The sequence below is a fragment of the Triturus cristatus genome, chromosome 10 (genome assembly GCF_964204655.1).
Source record: "Triturus cristatus chromosome 10, aTriCri1.1, whole genome shotgun sequence".
In the NCBI taxonomy this organism is placed as follows: domain Eukaryota; kingdom Metazoa; phylum Chordata; class Amphibia; order Caudata; family Salamandridae; genus Triturus; species Triturus cristatus.
In genome coordinates, this window is record NC_140593.1 from 769,280,838 (window position 1) to 769,299,432 (window position 18,595).

Here is an 18,595-nt window from a genome sequence, read left to right on the forward strand (position 1 = left end):
CTATGTTGATGGCTAAAACAACGTCCATCATAACTACTAGAGCTCTAGGCCTAGTCAATTTGCAAAAATGATTGTTAGCCATATAATTGGCCCTACCTTACGTAACTTAGAATTTGCACGTTATTAATCTGGCGGTTTCGTGGGACTTTGTAGGGTATGGATCTGTACTTGTGCTACGAGATGAGAGCCATTACTACTTCCTGCTAGCTGAGTTACATTAATGTAGCTACTATCGGACATTGATTTACAATGTATTTGAAAAATGAGTTTACCTGTATTAATTCATGAAGCCACTTTCGATAGCTATATGGCTTGTGATTGCACTTAATTCAAACTCTAGACAAATTGTTTTATGGATAAGTCTCACCCTCCGGCATGGCGTACCATTATAAGTTTGTCTTTGACCGTGTATTTGTACTACTTTAGTTTAATTGGGCCCAGAGGTGTATTCAATGCAAATTCTGATGTATGCTCGCTGTACTGTATTTTTAATTGTTTTATGCTGCTTTAATGGCCTATAGCCCAAATAACGTATTTATTATTATTCTTCAATAGAGTTGTAGGAAACAATTGAGAAGGATCACTTAAGCGGGCATGAAAGGTGTGATGGAGTGCTCATTAAAGTTGCACTGGAAAAGAAAGTTTTTTATCTTAGATTCTCTAAAAGGAGATATCAAGAGGGTTGATGTGTACTACAACTCTGCCATGGACCTTGCGTTTCCATACTACCATAAACAGTGACTGGTTATTCAAGTTACAAGAAGTGAAAAGCTGGGCTGAGGCACTCCAGAGTTTCTCCTAAAAATATTAGGTCACAGAAGCTCCCCAAAAGGCTTTGTAGACACTGCCAGAATAAGTCCTTATTAGGCAATAAGGACTTAGGTCGCTAAAAAGAGTAGCTAAGAACTGTGTTGTGCTTCACCAGTGGGTGCTATTGCCTGGCCACTTAATTGACCGCATAATGCCCAATGGAAAGAAGGTAAATGTAAAAAATATAGGCTTTGCTTGCTTTTGGCTTGTACACAAGTATTCTACAGTTCCTGAAATTGTCTCTTTGCATCTGTGAATGCTATTTCCTAGTCACCTTTCATGAACAAAAGTACAAGTGAAGCACGCATCACTGACAGGACAGTACCCGTTTGCGGTATTCATTTGCAGAACTATGTGCTCACACTGAAATAAGACTTTCTTGGAGTAGCAGAAGGACCCAGGAAGCAAAATCCCTGCACAATACAAAAATGTCAAAGACAAAAAAGATATACATATTTTTTTTGCAGGAGCAGCAAGGCGGGCTTGTGAGGAGAAAAGTACATTCATGGATTGTTGCTATATGCTCACTTACCATACATTTTTGACAGGAAGGAGGCTTGGTGAAACTCTACAAAAAGTGTCTGACATTTTCCAGTCCATTTCTCTTCCAACAGATAAATGGTAACCTTCTATAGAGAGACCATTCTCTCACTGAAATGTTCTATTGAAAGGTTTTTACATTTAATTTCCTGCTGGTAGTTCCAGGAAGCACTGCTATTTAATTTGTACTTCGTAAAAGCTTTAAGGTACACAACACAAAATGATCTAAATCATGCTGCCTAGCAAACTAGTTGGGAGGAGTTATGGGCATTACAGGAGGTGCACACTAACTCTCCTTTTCCTCAAAGAGGTTTCTACAGAAGACTTACTTACACCTTTCTCTTGACCAAAGTTTTAACAATTGTAGTGATTTAACAGTTGTGCCCTTACAAAGTCAGAATAAAAATATTTGTTTCGATTATAACCCTTTTCTTTGTTTTTATACACTCAATACATTTGAATACAGTTTCCAAAATGTAAGTCAATTTTTTTAATTCTGATTTTATTTTCTATCTGCCACATGGCTGTCTCTTCATAAAGAAAACGTATTGCAAAAGTAATAAGTATACAGCGTACAGAAACTTGTAGTGGAGGCAAGATTTGCTCAAGCCAAACTTGTACCTTGCTACTAACCTTTCAGACTCAGCATGCCGTTCGAGCACAACTGTTTCTTTGCCACTTTCAGCTTTGAAGGAATTCCAACTGGCAGGGGAGTCCGATGAACTAACTTTTTGCAAATCCACTTGGGCAGGCACATTTCGACTAGCAGAGACAAGCATACTGGACTTTAGGGCATTAGAGCCATGAGCAAGACCAGCTGAATTTGCAGTGGTGATATCAGTGACAGAAGTGGAAAATTGAGCAGAAGAAGTTGTCTGAAAGTACAGAGGCAAACAAGGCTGTGTAGTTGTGCTGGTAATGACTTCATTCACAGGAACAGGTTTGTCAATCAGTAATGCTTGTTGTACTGTCAATATATTATCATGGGAAACCGTACCCTGGAGAGAAAAAAGATACACTAGGTTACGTGTCATACGAACTTTTGCACTGGCAGTCTTTTTTTCTCTCCAAAATTTTGAGATGTCTGTACCAAAAAGTAAAAAGTCACATTTTAACCCCCCAAAATAAAGGGTAAACTATGAAGTGCTGCCGCAGCTGTGTACCACATGCTTGCTTGCTATCTCCCTAGAGCTTTTACTCCAACAAAGGCTAGTTGCTAAAGATGGAAGTGAAGTTGAGGGTTAAAAGTTTAGGGAGTGGGTTTAAGGATTACACAGACATTACCGAGAGTAACTTTTACTTAAAAGGCACGTCCAGATCATCTTCCTCCAGATTCATGAAATGATTAAGCCATCCCGAACAGCTAGGTAAAAGTACTAGGCAGCCAACTGCAAAGGCAAAAGTTTCACTAGGCAATCACAAATAAGGAGGAGAACATACTACGAGTAAACCACACCTCTCCCTAACAGCCGCAAACATGCGAACATGTAAGTGCTGTTGAATTCCAGAATCACACATACAAACAAAATTGATGCCAAGCCACCATAGCTGCCCAGAAACCATGAGCTAAAGTAGAAAGCAGCTCCAAACCCTCGTGCATTACTCAAATATGCCTATAAAACAGAACGCACTACAACTTAATGTCCAAAACATATACACAAACATAAGAATAAAGATGAGCACTGTACCTAACATTAGTAAACAACAGAACATCTAGAGTAGAGACCCCATAAGTGTTTAGACAGAAATCTAAAAGGCAGATTACGATATGTCAAGTCTCTCATGAATGCTGCCAAACAGAAATGCAGGCCAAACTGGAGCTAGATCACAAGCCCAATGCCACAATTTTAAAAGACCAATCCCTTCTATGAAAACGAAATGAAGGGAAACACGGTGCATGAGGGACCAGGAACCAAGATCAGTCACAAGCGAAAATCACGCATGGCATGGCCAAACTACCTTTTAGATAGTTTAATTCTGCAGATATTAGTGTTGGCAACAAGTAATGGCAAATCCAGGTGTGACCTAATGGCTTTGCAAATGTATGTCCAAAGATAGCTTTCGATTTCATAATATTGTCCCAACCAGCCGCTGCTGCCTCTGAAAACAATGCACCTATGCGCTACAATAGAAGAACTTCCTAGAAGGCACAATAATACACCAATACAATTAGCAGCCAACAGCATGGCAGAAAAGAGAAATACTCCTCTGAATGAAGCTCCCTGCTGCTAGAGAAAAGCCATGACAAAAACTCTGGAAGAAAAGCTGAAGCACAACACAGTCAAACAAATAAAATGGGAGCAGAATCTTTCATACCTTCGGATCAGTTGTGAGAGACTGCATTTTGTGTTGTCGTATCAAACTTTTCAGAGATTTCACAGCAATATTTGCATTTTTTTCAAATCTTCTTAATTTGTGCTGAAGAAAAAGAATTACAATAAATTGCCAATAATCCACATCATGCTGTTGCTAGCAAACCTGATCACTTAAATGAAAAAGAATGGAGGTAATGATTAACATAGCTATTCGAAAGAAAAATGTTGATGAGTCAGCATCCTACACAACTGTACTGTATTCCTGCCAATTTAGGTAAATTGGCTTTCTAAAAAAACACAAGACAGAAAATGTGCCCCTCATGAGCATATTTATTTTGGAAAATTATTTTCAGAATTGAAAATGTATATTTAATAATGCTTTCTGAGATAAAACACATCAATATTCTACTGTTTATGAATATCAGAATATAAAATAGCTTAGCTAATGTGAAGGAAAGTTTCAAACCGATTAATGGAGGCAACGATTATTCATTTTTCTCTTCATTTATAAATTTAGCAGCCAAGATAGTAATCAGACACAAACAAGAAGATCTTCAGGACTATGAATCTCATGATTTTGGAGAGAAAGCATCATAAACAATTATATTGTCAGCATCTGCCACATAAACCCATTTTAAAAAAGTGCATCTTCTCCTGCTTGGTGCAAAATTATATATGCGCCTTATCGGATTCACAATTCATGACTCTAGATTTTGGTTGGGGCCGGTCAACAAATAGGACATTGAGCATCAGATACAACTATATTGCAGAATACTTCAATCGTTAACAATAAACCGGACTACTTCACTATACATTTAGCACAAACATAAAAAACATCCCATGTGATGCCTTTAAAAGAACAAGATACCTCTATATTGCAAGGTCCTGTTGCCTCCAGGGGTGGAGAGTTGCAACGTCTGAGCTGCCAGGCAGGATAATCCTTTCCCCTTTCCCCTTAAAAGAACTGAACTTTTCCTTCATAAAAGCTAGGAAATTGTATATTCTACATAAGGATGCAGGTGAGGATTGTGCATGTTCCAAACTGACTCACCACAAGGGTGGCAATGCCGTGAACTGGCTTGAGGACAACCATCTTAAATGTAGACTCCCATGACTAGTTCACTATCCACATTATATCTTCAAGCCTTAAGCCCAATACAAAGGCTCCACAAGCAGAAATAGCCAGAGGATACAGAAGATATGCCAGTCCCTTCTTCCTATAATCCAGCATACATGGAAGGAGATGACATTGCCATGAATATTTTATAATGACAATCTGAAACTGATCGACAGGGCGAACATCCTTGGATATAGAACTGATTTTGGTAACCAGGAGAGAAGATACTACATGGGCAAACTACTCTGGTCACGGGAATGTATACAAAACAATTATAACGAATTACCGGTGCTACAACCGAAGGGATACTAATTACATTAAAGACTACAGTGAGCACGCTCAAAGTAAACTTTATAGTCCGCAATATATCGAAAAATTCCAAAAGGCTCTTAGTCCAAGATCATGGTGTTTATTCAAATTTTCCAATTCTCAAAAAGAAGCCTGGTATCAGTCTCTAGACACAGCTAGATGTCAGGTTTTCACAGCATAAACATCCAACATAACCAGCCAACATGTGTTTCGTCATGCGGCGTGAAACACATTTGAATTCTTCAGGGCTGAAATCTCAAGAAAAACACAATTACTCTACTGTTTAACATATCATACCGGAATTCTAAGAAAGAAGGTCATACACCAAGTATAGCTAAAAAGACCCATAACCGAGTTATAACCGAAAGCATGTGAAAAAGATAAAAACATGTCACCGAGGTTGTGAGTTTTAGAGAGCAGAAGATACATTAACCAAACAATCCAAGTTCACCTAATAAAAATTATTATAATTCAAGTCAGTATCATGACCAAGCCGCATAAATTCTTTAAGGTCAGGATCCTGTGGGTACACAAAGTTCAAAAAGTAATAGGCATCCCAAATCTCAGCTAACACCTCTAGATCTGGTCTATCTGAATCAAATATTCACCTTGTGGCTTGCTAAATCCTTCTTTGCAAGTCCACGTCATTTTTCATGTACCAAGTGTACTATTCTTCTGTCAAAATATACTGTCCTTTAATTCTAATAGAACAAAGCAAAGAAATATATAAAAATTATATATAGTAGTAAGTACACCCCAAATGAAGTGCTAAAAGTAACCTTCCCACAGAAGTTACTTGATAATCTCACCTAGAGTAATACAATTCATAAACTGAGAACAGTATTTCATCAGCTCACTTCCTAACGAAAATCGAGTGAAAGGACGTAATTTCCTCATATGCAAAGTCACGAGTTCATGACCAAGGGGGATGAAAAATATGAGCGTATCTAAAGTAGAACTCCATATCATGTTAATTTGCTCAATCGTGTCTGAGATAAACTCTCCGTTTCATAATAGTTACCAATCATACACAAGCGGAAAACTTCATTATGCAGTCTAAAAACCACCGGTATCATCCAAAAAAAATCACCTAAATACAGTCTGTAACACCCAGTACCATTGCTAATCAAAGTATAATTAATCCCCATAATATCATAACTCCAGTAGAAGTTAGGTCGAAGTATACTCCTGATATTTCTAATCGCAAAATGGGCAGACTTTCCCCTCATCATCATCATACCGGTCTGAGTTACCGCGTTCCGGTACTCCTGCTACTTCGGCGGCGTTCACCATACGCACCATCTTAGCAGTGCTTTTTATATATTCACTGAAGAAGCGCCATCTTGGAGTGGTATATAATATTCATACGTGAAGAATAACTATTCGGGGCTCAATATTCTAAGCCAACTCATCATCATATATGGAGAACACAATAGTTCCTAATACCTACAGTATCTGAATAATTATAAAAACATTACAAGGTTTATTACGCGATACGTAAATGCTAAGCAAATCCACAACTTAAATTCCTAAGCGCCATCTTTGATAGTGCTAAGACACGCTGTAATAAGGCTGGTGTAGGTTAAACGTACCCGTCTTCACTAGGCATACATGAGTCGGCGCCATGATGGAAATGCTAAGTATTATGAACAATGCTACGTGGAATATCGTGATAGTAAACACTCAAATTTGATCCTCATAAAAGATCGCTTATCATAATGTATCAAAGGTATCAACCAAACAAACCAATCAGACTACATGTTCATAGTCACTGATCATCATATATAGAGAACACAATAATTCATAGAGTACCCGATCAATTATAATAAAATAAATGACCAGTTTTAATAATGATATGTAAATGCCAAACAAATCCCTGACATGAATACTAAGCGCCATCTATGATAATACTTTGGCACTCTGATATAGGGCTGGTGTAATTTACATGTAGAAGTCTTCACTACAGCATATAGAAATGGGCGCCATGATGGAAACGCTAAGTATTGTAAGCAATGCTACGTGGACTATCTTGAAAGTAAACAAACAAACTAAGTCTTCATAAAAGATCACTATTATGCAATGTATCTAAAGTATCAACCAAAAAAAGCAAGCAGGCTGCATGTGTATTAGAACAGTGCTCGAAAATCCCCTAGATAATGTCGTCATAGATAACGAGCTACATAAATAAGCAGATAGAAGAAAGTAGTATTATAGCATGAATTGCTGAGAAGGCCATAGAGACCGAACTATATAAACCCACTGAAAAGGTTATAGAGAAATATAGTGGATACAACATGAAGTAGTATAGTAAAAGTAACAGAGGAATTCATCATCCAAACATGTACTTTTTCACAATTTGATTCAGTTTCAATAACAGAGGTATACAAATCATGAAGAGCTGTATAAGAACAGAAGCAATATGTTCTAAGAACCAATGGGTGTCAGGTTAGTCTACACTTGGATTCCATCACACAAGTGAACCATTGAGATATACTTGGATTCCATCACACAAATAAACCTGTAAAAGTTGGTTTCTGTACAAACATTATCACATATCTTTCTAAATGTCCATTGTCTAGCATATGGAAGCCTTTTATAAAGTTAACCATTTGTTATTCATACAAACATAAGTATAGGAAGCAGATATCATTATGACATAAAAGTAAGCATCATTATTGGCCAAGAAAATATTACAGTTCATTATCGATGTTTACACCCAGTTCTATTGCCCTAAATTTCATGATCCAAAGGGCTTCTTTGCATTTGAGCAGTAGTTCCCGGTTTCCCCCCACATGTATCCAGTTTAACATGCTTGATACCATGGAAACTAAATGTACGATTGTCTTTATTCTAGCATGTGCTGCTAAGGGGTATCTGGTCTCTCCATTTATGAGTGCTCTAAAATGTTCAACCATTCTCACATAGTCGCCCGATTGTACTATATATTTTTTTTACAGGTACATATGATATAACAAATGCGGTATCGCAATTGATGAACATGTTGATCTTATGGTTACCAGTATTGTTATAGTTGAACTGTGTTACCTTAGAAACAGCCCACCAACATGAGCTACAACGTCCACATTTGTGGAAGCCTTTGGTCACTCAGCCAGTTAAGATTTTTAGGTGTTCTAGGATAGCTCGGGCTAATATTAGCCAAAGTCAGTCCCTTCCTGAAAGTCAAACTTGGTCTCTCAGTCAGGTAAGATGCAATTGATTTGTCAGATCTTAAAATATACCAGTGTTTATTTAGTAACCTGTATAGTTTATTACTATAACGACTATAGTTAGTTACCAATCTGACCTGGTCACTACGATGTGTCTTCCTGTGTTTACCACTTGGTTTCAACGTCTTCTCTGCAGTTTCTGTATTTTATTCGCTGCACTCTCCACAACACCTCGGTTGTAACCCCTTGCAGAAAATCTGATTTTAATGTCTTCAATAGTTTCCTCAATTTGTCTGTTCAGAACAATTCCTACATGCTCGTACCATATCTCCTTATGGGAAAGCACGGATTTGGCATCGGGGATGGCAACTCTCTGCATGTAGTAACACATTACAGCTAGTACTTTTGCAAAATATATTGCTGCATAATTTGTTTGCTTTAACCTCTTCCATGCTCATGACGTCTCCCGGCCGTCATGAGTCACGATTGGCGTGTGCGGACGACGGCCGGGAGACGTCATGACCACACCCGCGATCGGAATGTCAGCACTGCGGGAGCGCTGCGGCGGAATTTGCGCCGCAGCGAAGAGGTTACTTTACAGTTCTACATCTAGGAAGACTATTCTTTGTGTATCATAATGTGTGGTCAAATTCTAATCGTTAGAATTTAAATATACAAAGAAATCCTCCAATTCAGAAGTCGTCCCTGTCCAAATTAAGAAACAATCGTCAATGAACCTTCCCCAATAATAAATGCAGTCAGTCCATTTCCTGCCCCTGTGAACCCAGATCCACTCCGCCTCAAAACAACCCATAAAGAGATTAGCAAAAGACAGAGCGAATCTGGAGCCCATGGCAGTCCAGGGTTTTTGCCTGCACAAATTGTCAAATAAGAACACATTATTCTCGAATACTAATCCTGTCATCTCAAGTAGCATCATAGTGTGTTCAAAATATTCCACTGGCGGCCTGTTCAGAAAGGATTGTAACGCATTTCTACCCAGGTGATGGTGTATATTGGTGTACAGAAACACCACGTCTAATGTCACGAGGATCATTCCTGGTTCCCAAGTCACATCATTCATTAAATTCAAAATATGCTTTGTATCTTGTACATATGATAGTAAATGTTGTACGTATGGTCTGAGAAATGTATCAATAAATTGGGAGAGTTTCTCTGTGGGACCCCCAATTCCTGATAATCAGTCGACCCGGTGGCTTGATGTGAATCTTCGGAAGGCTATACATACATGGAGATCTAGGGTGGTCAACTAACATCTACTTATTCATCCTGATTGATCAAACCCCTTTCGTACCATATTTTAAGATTCATATTAATCAAACCCTTAAGTTCATGAATAGGGTTGCTAGCCAATCGTTCATAGTATAGTTCATTAATCGCTCATATTTTTCATCCCCCTTGGTCATGAACTCGTGACTTTGCATATGAGGAAATTACGTCCTTTCACTCGATTTGTCAGGAAGTGAGCTGATGAAATACTGTTCTCAGTTTATGAATTATATTACTCTAGGTGAGATCATCAAGTAACTTCTGTGGGAAGGTTACTTTTAGCACTACATTTGGGGTGTACTTACTACTATATATAATTTCAATATATTTCTTTGCTTTGCTGTTCTATTAGAATTAAAGGACAGTATATTTTGACAGAAGAATAGTACACTTGGTACATGAAAAAGGACGTGGACTTGCAAAGAAGGATTTAGCAAGCCACAAGGTGAATATTTGATTCAGATAGACCAGATCTAGAGGTGTTAGCTGAGATTTAGGATGCCTTTTACTTTTTGAACTTTGTGTACCCACAGGATTCTGATCTCATAGATTTTATGTGGCTTGGTTATCATACAGATTTTGAAATATAATAAGAATTTTTATCAGGTGAACTTGGATTATTTGGCTAATGTATCTTCTGCTCTCCAATATTCACAACCTCGGTGACATGTTTATCTTTGTCGTACTGTAAAATTTGGGACCGCGTAAGAGGCAGGGCCCTACCCCTGTCTATCCCGGTATTAGCGAACCGCGAATGGTCAATGCGGTATGTACAAGTGCTTTATACAACGTTTCATTGATAAATGCACTATGTATACGATATGATACAGTAACTTCGTGGGTTCCATCTTAGAGCGGTGGCCATCTTATGGTTGCCCTCACATAGGCTACACATTACGAACAAGTACGGGCCTTTAGAACACATGTACCTTCCTTTGACTTCTCTGTGACCTGGGCAGCTTGGCTCCGCTGCCCCAGGTCAGTCCGGTCCCTCTGGCCACCTGTGATTAGCATCAGGGCTTGACACACCATAAAGCCTTTTCATCCCACACGAGCCTCCAGCTAATCTCTTTCACACCTGACTGTTCCTGCTTTATGGCTTGTTTTCCAAACAGGAGATGCTCGTGTTTATTGGGGCCTGTTGATATCTGATGTGGGATCTGAGCCTCGCTGGGTAAATAATTGTGGGCTGGCTTAACTGGAATGTGGGATGGTCATCATGACTCTGCCTTTTCGTTTGTAATGTATACATTTATATGGCCATATCAAAAAACAAGGAATGTATGCCTGAAGCATGATATTTTGTATTTAAGGAGAAGCTTGTTTCTGTAATTTTAAGCAGTCTCCTGAGAACATACACGCTGTTGTACTTCTAGGATACCTGTAATTGGTCTGCAGCCAATAAACTGATCTTTGACTTCACCTAGAAGACTCTGTTTCTGTAGGTCTGAAACAGGAAGAACCCGAAGTCATAGGGTGTGTTCCCCTGCACCGCTGGGCTTAAAATTCCCAGTACTTCAGTTGGCGCCCAACTCGGGGCGATTTCAGCGGTACCGGTCCAAGCCAGAGGTTCGTGAGGAGCTTCGTGTGGAAATTCTGGAGGAAGGCCGCCACGTCATCGACCCCTGCATGTCGACGTGGTCCGAAAGTCTTTTCTGCGAGGTTCTCCGCGTCCCGAAGGCTACGAAGGACTGCTGCCCTGATTAATCGCCCTGTTTTGGACCCTTGACGAGTTTGGTAGAGCGAAACAATCGAGAGAGTCTTCTGGTGACGCCATTGATCATCGATATTCAGTTAAGTATAAGTGGAGCGTCTCCCAGTTTGTTTGGTATCCTTTGGGATTTTTGGTATCCTTCGGGATCATTTTGATTTGGAGTTGGCAAATGCCAAAGCCAGAGGACTCGTGTATTCACGAGACTATCGTAATCGAGAATCCTTTGAAGTTTGGAACTAGACTAGTGAGCGAAGATGCCTGGTGCTAGTGTATTTGGAAGATGGTTTTGTTTGGGTTATGGAAGGGATTTCCAGTTAGAGGATTCATGTCCGGTTCCTCAAATTGGAACTCCAACCTATGAGCTTTATGTAAAACATGGCGTGGGCCCCATTGCATATAATGAAGTATGGATCCGATACACCAGAAAGGACCGTGTTTTAAAATGGCCCCAACATGGTAGTTTCGATACACGATATCTTAGATAATTTGGAAGTTAAATTGTTTAAAAAGAAAGCCCGGCCGGCGATGTTTGATTCTTTCCGCCTATGGCGAAAGGAAGCCAAACAGAAGGAAATTAAGCTAGCGAAAAGGAAGAGAGACAGAGGTATGTCAGTGATGCAAGCAGCTGTGCAATTTAAAGATAATGAGGAGGAACAAATGAATGAACAGCTACATAGACAGCGCAAACTAGGGATCGATAAATGTTACCCCGTTTTGTCACCCCTTGTGCAAGATGAGACAAAAGAGAAAGATTCCCTAATGTCCCATTTGCTAAGTTCGCCACCCCCGTATGCGCAAAATGCCACAGCACCTCCCCAGCTTGTAAATATGCAGCCTCCAGTGAATATGCTGCAAGCCTTCCCACAGCCGCCAGCTCCTCCTCAGCTGGCTCCTATCCCTGCAGTGCAGCCCTCTCAAGGGCTGCCAGTTTTGTTACCTGTTGCCCCCGCGCTTCCTGCGACTCTGCCTAGCACGCCAGCGGCCTCCCCTGGCGTTCCTTCTTACACTACCCAGGTACCTGTATCTGAATCAGTTTTTCTTCCCTCTGTCTATCCCCCTGTTTTCGCCTCAACTTCTCCTTCAGCACGACAACGACTAGCTAATGTAGTCACTAGTTTAATGTCGCCTCTCTTTGGGTCATCTAGTGCGACTCCTGGCTTACAGCGTAAGCAATTGCGCAGTCAGCTGCCTGGTCCCGACGAGAAAGAGGTGTTAGATCATCTGGCGCGTACGTGGATTGGTTTCCCTTCACTCTATGATGTGGAATCAGTTGTTAACGTTTTTCACCAATGGGATGCCCCAAAACAGAGGTATGTCTTTGATAAAATGTGTGAATTCCTCTGTGAGGAATTGGAGGATAATGGTTTAAACCCAAACCCACAGGAATTGTGTCGAGTGCGATTTGATTTTGAAACCGGTATAATTGTGGGTCCCAATGTAGATAAAGCAGTTGAGACTTTACTGTCCCTCAGAAATGGGGATTGTCAGCAATCATTGTTCGAACAGGAACTCCCTGTGGGGAAAAAGGTAAAAGCGCGCCAATATCCGATGCGTGAGGTTCCCCCAGTTTGGAGACCTGCTGATCCAAATGCTGTTCCACCTGTCTTAGCACATTTTCAGCGTGTTTGGGTACATGTTCCATGGAAGCGTTTTGAGGTGTTAGCACTTAAGCAGACATTGCCTGACCCCCGCAAAAATCATACAGGATATTATAAGGAGTTATCACAAACTGCAGAATCATGTGTAATGAATCTGGCTGACAGATATGCTGTTTGGGAATGTGGTTCCACAGCCTTTATGGGGATCCATTCGTAATGTAGATCACGCTGCAGAATTGGGTAACACATGGGCTAATATCATTGCTGCAGATGCTGGCCAAGTTGGTGGTGCGAAACCTGACCCTTTAGTAGCAGAACTCCCTGGTAGAATTATTACATACATGAAAACTATAATGCCTGCGATGCGCATAAATTGGGATAAACTGTCCTCATGGAAGCAGAAGAAGGATGAGACAGTGTCCGATTTCTTTACCAGGTTTGAAGAAACGTTTATCGACCACAGTGGTCAAGACATGAGTACTGAGGGTGGCCAACGGCTATTTGTTGATAAATTTGTGCAGAATCTACTTCCCGAGTGGTGTAAGAAATTAAAAGATTCAGAAAGTTCTTGGGCTGTTTCCTCTTCAGCGCAAATACTGGCTACTGCACAGTATTATGAAAATAGAGACAAAGATGAGAAGGATAGACCAGATAAGAAAACGAAAGAACTGAAAACAAAGGTCCTCTTACAGCAGGCTTATCCGCCACGTGGAGGACAGAATAATTATAGGCAAACCCAAGGTATCTATCAGCAGCCCCAACAGTTTCAGAATAATCAGCAAATTAATGGGTATTATCAACCACGCATCCCTATAGGTCCCAACCAATGTTCATATTGCAAAGAGGACGGTCATTTTAAATATAGTTGCCCTAAATTAATGCAGCGTAACAGTAATGCGTACGGCGCAAGAGGTAGAGGTGGTCAGCAAGCTCCTAGAGGCAGAGTGCGTGGAAATGTTCCCCAGAACGCGCGTCCTCTTCCGCCTCAAAATACCATAAATAGCTTTGATCAGCAAGCCAATGCTACTGGTAACACAGCTCAGTACTACAATAATGATTATTATGCAGAAGACGACAATGTAGAAGATAACGATTACTAGGACAGCCGTAGACCGAGAGAGGGAGTTGTTTCAGTGCCAGTGGATCAGAGCGGACCTTATGTTAAAGTAACTACAGCAAATGTAACAGAGCCCTTTTTGCTGGATACTGGTGCTGCAAAGAGTTCAATCATGCATTCAAAACTCCCTGGCGCGCCTTTGTCTGGCGAAATGAATGTTTCAGTAGGTTTTTCTGGCGCCCCAGTTAGGAACCCGATTTCTAGTCCTATGTCTCTTTCTATTGGACCTTGTGAGCTAAAAGCACCCCTCATCCTAACGACAGGTTGTGGTGAAAATTTGCTAGGATTAGATCTGCTAAAAAGATTGCATGCAACATTATATGGTTCTCCCTCAGGAGTACAACTTACATTAGGTAAGAAAGTGATTTCCCCAATGTATTTGTCTAAAAATGCAATGCCACCTGAATTGTCATCCCTTCTGGATGGCCTTTGGGCTACTGGTCCCAATGATGTGGGTCTTCTGGAAATACCGCCATATGTGGTAACTTTAAAAGCCAATGTCAGATTGCCACGTATTCCCCAGTACAAGATCTCCAATGAAGGTCAGAAAGCTTTGTTAGCAATTGTCAGCGATTTGGTTAAAAAGGGTGTAATTGAAGAGACAAGAGGCAACGTTTGCAATAGTCCCGTTTTACCTGTCTTAAAACGAACGGACCCTTCACAGCCACCTGTTTACAGATTTGTGATTGATCTTAGAGAGGTTAATAAGATTGTTGTGCCACAGTTTCCAGTTGTCCCTGATATAACTGCCTTGTTAACCATGATTCCAGCCTCCGCTGCATGGTTCTCAGTGATTGATTTAAAGAATGCTTTCTTTAGCATCCCAATTGCAGAGGAGAGTAGAGACATTTTTGGCTTCAGTTTAGGAGGTCGCAGCTTTTGCTTTAAACGCGCTCCCCAGGGCTACTGTGAAAGTCCATCAATATACAGTCAAGCTTTAAAAGCGCAGCTTGATGCACTGGTTTTACCTAGTGGCGCTATCCTTATTCAGTATGTTGACGATTTGCTAATCGCCGCGGATACTGAAAGGATTTGTAAAGACGCTACACTGTCTTTGTTGCGTCATTTGTCTGCCTTTCATCACAAAGTATCCCTCTCAAAGATGCAATATTGTCGACAAGAAGTGGCCTACTTAGGTCATCTCTTATCGAAGGAGGGAAGGAAACTGACCCCAGAGAGAATTCAAGCCATTGCACAGTTGAGTGTGCCAAGAACACAGAGAGAAGTACGTGCTTTCTTGGGCATTACTTCATACTGTAGGCATTGGATTCCCAATTTTTCCTTGCTGGCAAAACCTTTGTTAGCATTAACATGTAAAGACACACCGAATCCTATCCCTTGGTCTGAAGAGTGTCAGAAAAGTTTTTGGGAATTGCGTAATGCATTATGTTCAGCTCCTGTGTTGGGTACCCCTGACTACAGCAAGCCTTTCACGTTGTATGTTCACGAAAAGAACGGTTGCGCATTATCAGTGTTAACACAGCCTTTTGGCGACAGACCGCGTCCATGCGCATATTTTTCATCAACCTTGGACCCGGTAGCTAGGGCATTGCCAAGTTGTCTGAGAGCTACAGCCGCCGCAGCTATGTCTATTCGACAATCTGCTGGACTAGTAATGGATAATACATTGATTGTTATGGTTCCACATGCTGTGGACACATTGCTACACAGGACCAAGACGCAGCACTTAACTAGTGCGCGATTATCCGGATGAGCTGACACTGTTAGCAAATCATATACACATAAAGAGATGCAACACGTTGAATCCAGCTACACTATTACCAATTCCAGCAGACCTAGATGAGATCGAGCAACACGATTCTGTTCAGAACAGAAGAAGAGACGAAAGGGAGAGTAGATCTTAAAGATACTCCCCTGACTAAGTGTGATGGTACCTTATGGGTGGATGGTTCGTGTTTCAAGCTTCCAAATGGTGATACGACTGCTGCATATGCTATCACGACTTTGCACACGATTGTTGAAACTGCACGTGTGCCACAAAATTCGGCCCAAGCCACAGAATTGATTGCCCTTACAAGAGCATGCGTGTTGTCTGAAGGAATGAAAGTGAACATATATACGGATAGCCAGTACGCCTTTGGCGTGGCTCATAGTTTTGGGCGATTGTGGAAAGAACGTGGGTTCCTGACTTCGCATGGAGCTAAGATTCAGAATGGCAAATTGGTGAATGATCTTCTTGAGTCACTGACCCTACCGTTGCAAGTTGCGATTATGAAATGCAGCGCGCACAAGAAAATCACTGATGATGTTGGTCGTGGTAATGCGTTTGCTGATGAAGTCGCGAAAGAAACAGCAAAAGATGTGAAGACTCGAATGTATGTTGCAGGCCCTGCCAGATGGGTTGGTGATGTTGGAATGTGTGAAAACACGATAGAGAGTGTAAAGTCCCTTCAAGCTGAAGCCACAGAGAAAGAGTTGAGCAAGTGGAGAGAAAGTACAGGTAAATTGGACGAGAATGGTTGTTGGGTCGATTTGTCAGAACATCGGCGATGGTGGTTACCTGATGCATATGTGCTTCCAGTGGTTACTATGGCACATGGAATGGCACATATCAGTATGAAAGGAATCTGTAAGTTGTTGGCTCCAGTATGGCAGAATGCTGGAATTCCCAAGTGTGCAGAGAATGTGGTCAAGAATTGTATGGTATGCTTGAAATACAACCCTGGTAGGGGAACCCCAACTCCAGCTGGTCATTTTGCGCCTCCATCATATCCATTCGAAGTTTTGCAGCTAGATTTTATCCACATGGAAAGGTGCAACAACCTGAAATATGTATTGGTGGTTGTTTGCGCTTTTTCAAAATGGATAGAAGCGTATCCCCTAAAAGACAACACTGCTCTATCCACAGCCAAAGACCTTGTGAAGGAATTTTTCCCTAGGTTTGGAATGCCAAGAATGGTGTGGAGTGATAATGGGAGTGAATTTGTGGGTCAAGTGATGAAGAATGTGTGTGAGGGATTAGGGATAAAGCAGAAGTTCCACGCTGCAAATCACCCCCAATCAGCTGGATTAGTAGAGCGCTACAATGGTGCTCTAAAACTCAAGCTGGCCAAAATCCAGGCGAGCACCGGTCTTAAATGGCCTGACGCTCTGCCTCTAGCACTCCTGTCCACCAGAATGACCGTACACTCACTAGTGGGACTTAGCCCATATGAAACAGTTTTTGGCCGCCCGGCCAATGTATGGGGTGTGCCAAGACCGACGAAGTTCAGCGAAATCGAACATCCAGTACTGCTTGATTACTTGTATGAATTGACGGCTAAATTGCGTGTTTTACACCAACAGGTGCATGATACTCTTCCCCAGGCCTCTGAGGCTCCAGGACACCCTATCGACCCTGGCACGTGGGTTCTGGTGAAGAATTTCCAGCGCAAAAGCAACGATGAGCCCCGTTGGATTGGCCCTCATCTCGTACTTCTGTCTACAAGATCAGCTGTTCGAGTAAAGGGGAAGAAGAACTGGATCCACGGCGCCCACATCAAGAGGATCCCTTTGCCTCTACCATATGACCAGTGGGTCCAGGAGGGTATCGCTAACTCTGAAACAGACACTGTACCTCGTTTTGTGCCGTTCAGTGAAGCACGCGTGAGAGGCACAACTTCTGCACAACAGAGTGACGATATTTTACAAGAAGCTGTGCCACCGTCAATTTGATTGGACACTACAGAGCCTGAACTCTTGTTTCAAGATCAGACAGTACCTGGCCGTTTTCGCTATAACTTAAGACCAAGGCCTATGGACAAATAAATATTCTTTTTCCTTACCTTTTTGTTTTTGATACCATAGCTCTCCCATCTGAAGGACTCTTGATATTTGTTTTTCGAACCACCATCCGGGTTCAGCCGCAGGGTCGCGGTGCCAAGACTTTGGGGTACAGGCCGAAGACGTTAGGTCAACGGTTCTGGTTGGTCTAGGGCGTTCCCTGGACCGACAGGCGTACTCCTTAGCAGAAGATACTCACCCGCCGCGAGCGGCACAATTAGAGGATGGAGTTTTTCAAGATGGAGAGACTCGCTGAGGAAATGAACTTTAAAGCAAGAATGTGTAAAATAATGAAGAGCAAACGTTTTGTATTAGGTCTGTTTATATTATGTAGTATGGTAGTGTTTACTGTAGGATTTGTATTCTTCTCCTCTCAAGAGCCCATTGCACCCACTATGCAGCCTATACCTCCTCCTACTGTCTCCTCACACTCTTTTCACCCTCTGCCCGAACATGAACAAGCTAGACGATCAGAGTTTGTGAACAACTCGTTTATTCAGCTCCTGCACCAGCACCAACTAGTTATGAATACAACCAATTGCTGGGTGTGTGGTTTAATGCCACATACCAATAATAAGGGTATTCCTTATCTAGTGCTGCCGTTTACTTACAATGGATCGTCATGGGCATTCCAGACCATGTTTCTCTTTGCACTAGATACCTACTCCCCGCGACAACCGCGTTCCATCAGACCTAGCACAATTAATAAAGCTTTAATGAAAGGAGTTGCCGATATGAGCAGAGATATCGACGCATACTCCTCTATACCCAAGGAAGAATTGAGAGCTTATGTAGGGTGGAACGCGACGGGGTATAGTATTAGTCTGGGTGAAAG

General features: G+C 41.5%; 1 protein-coding gene across 1 annotated transcript in view; it reads right to left on the reverse strand.

The window, feature by feature from the left end:
- LOC146789984 (uncharacterized) overlaps positions 1-18,595 on the reverse strand; it is a 228,233-nt gene that overhangs the window by 96,240 nt on the left and 113,398 nt on the right. The window contains exons 5-6 of the mRNA XM_085628305.1: positions 3,667-3,768; positions 1,984-2,348 (exon numbers count right to left, since the gene is read on the reverse strand). Coding sequence (XP_085484431.1) covers positions 1,984-2,348; positions 3,667-3,768 — 467 coding nt within the window. The remainder of the gene's footprint in view (positions 1-1,983; positions 2,349-3,666; positions 3,769-18,595) is intronic.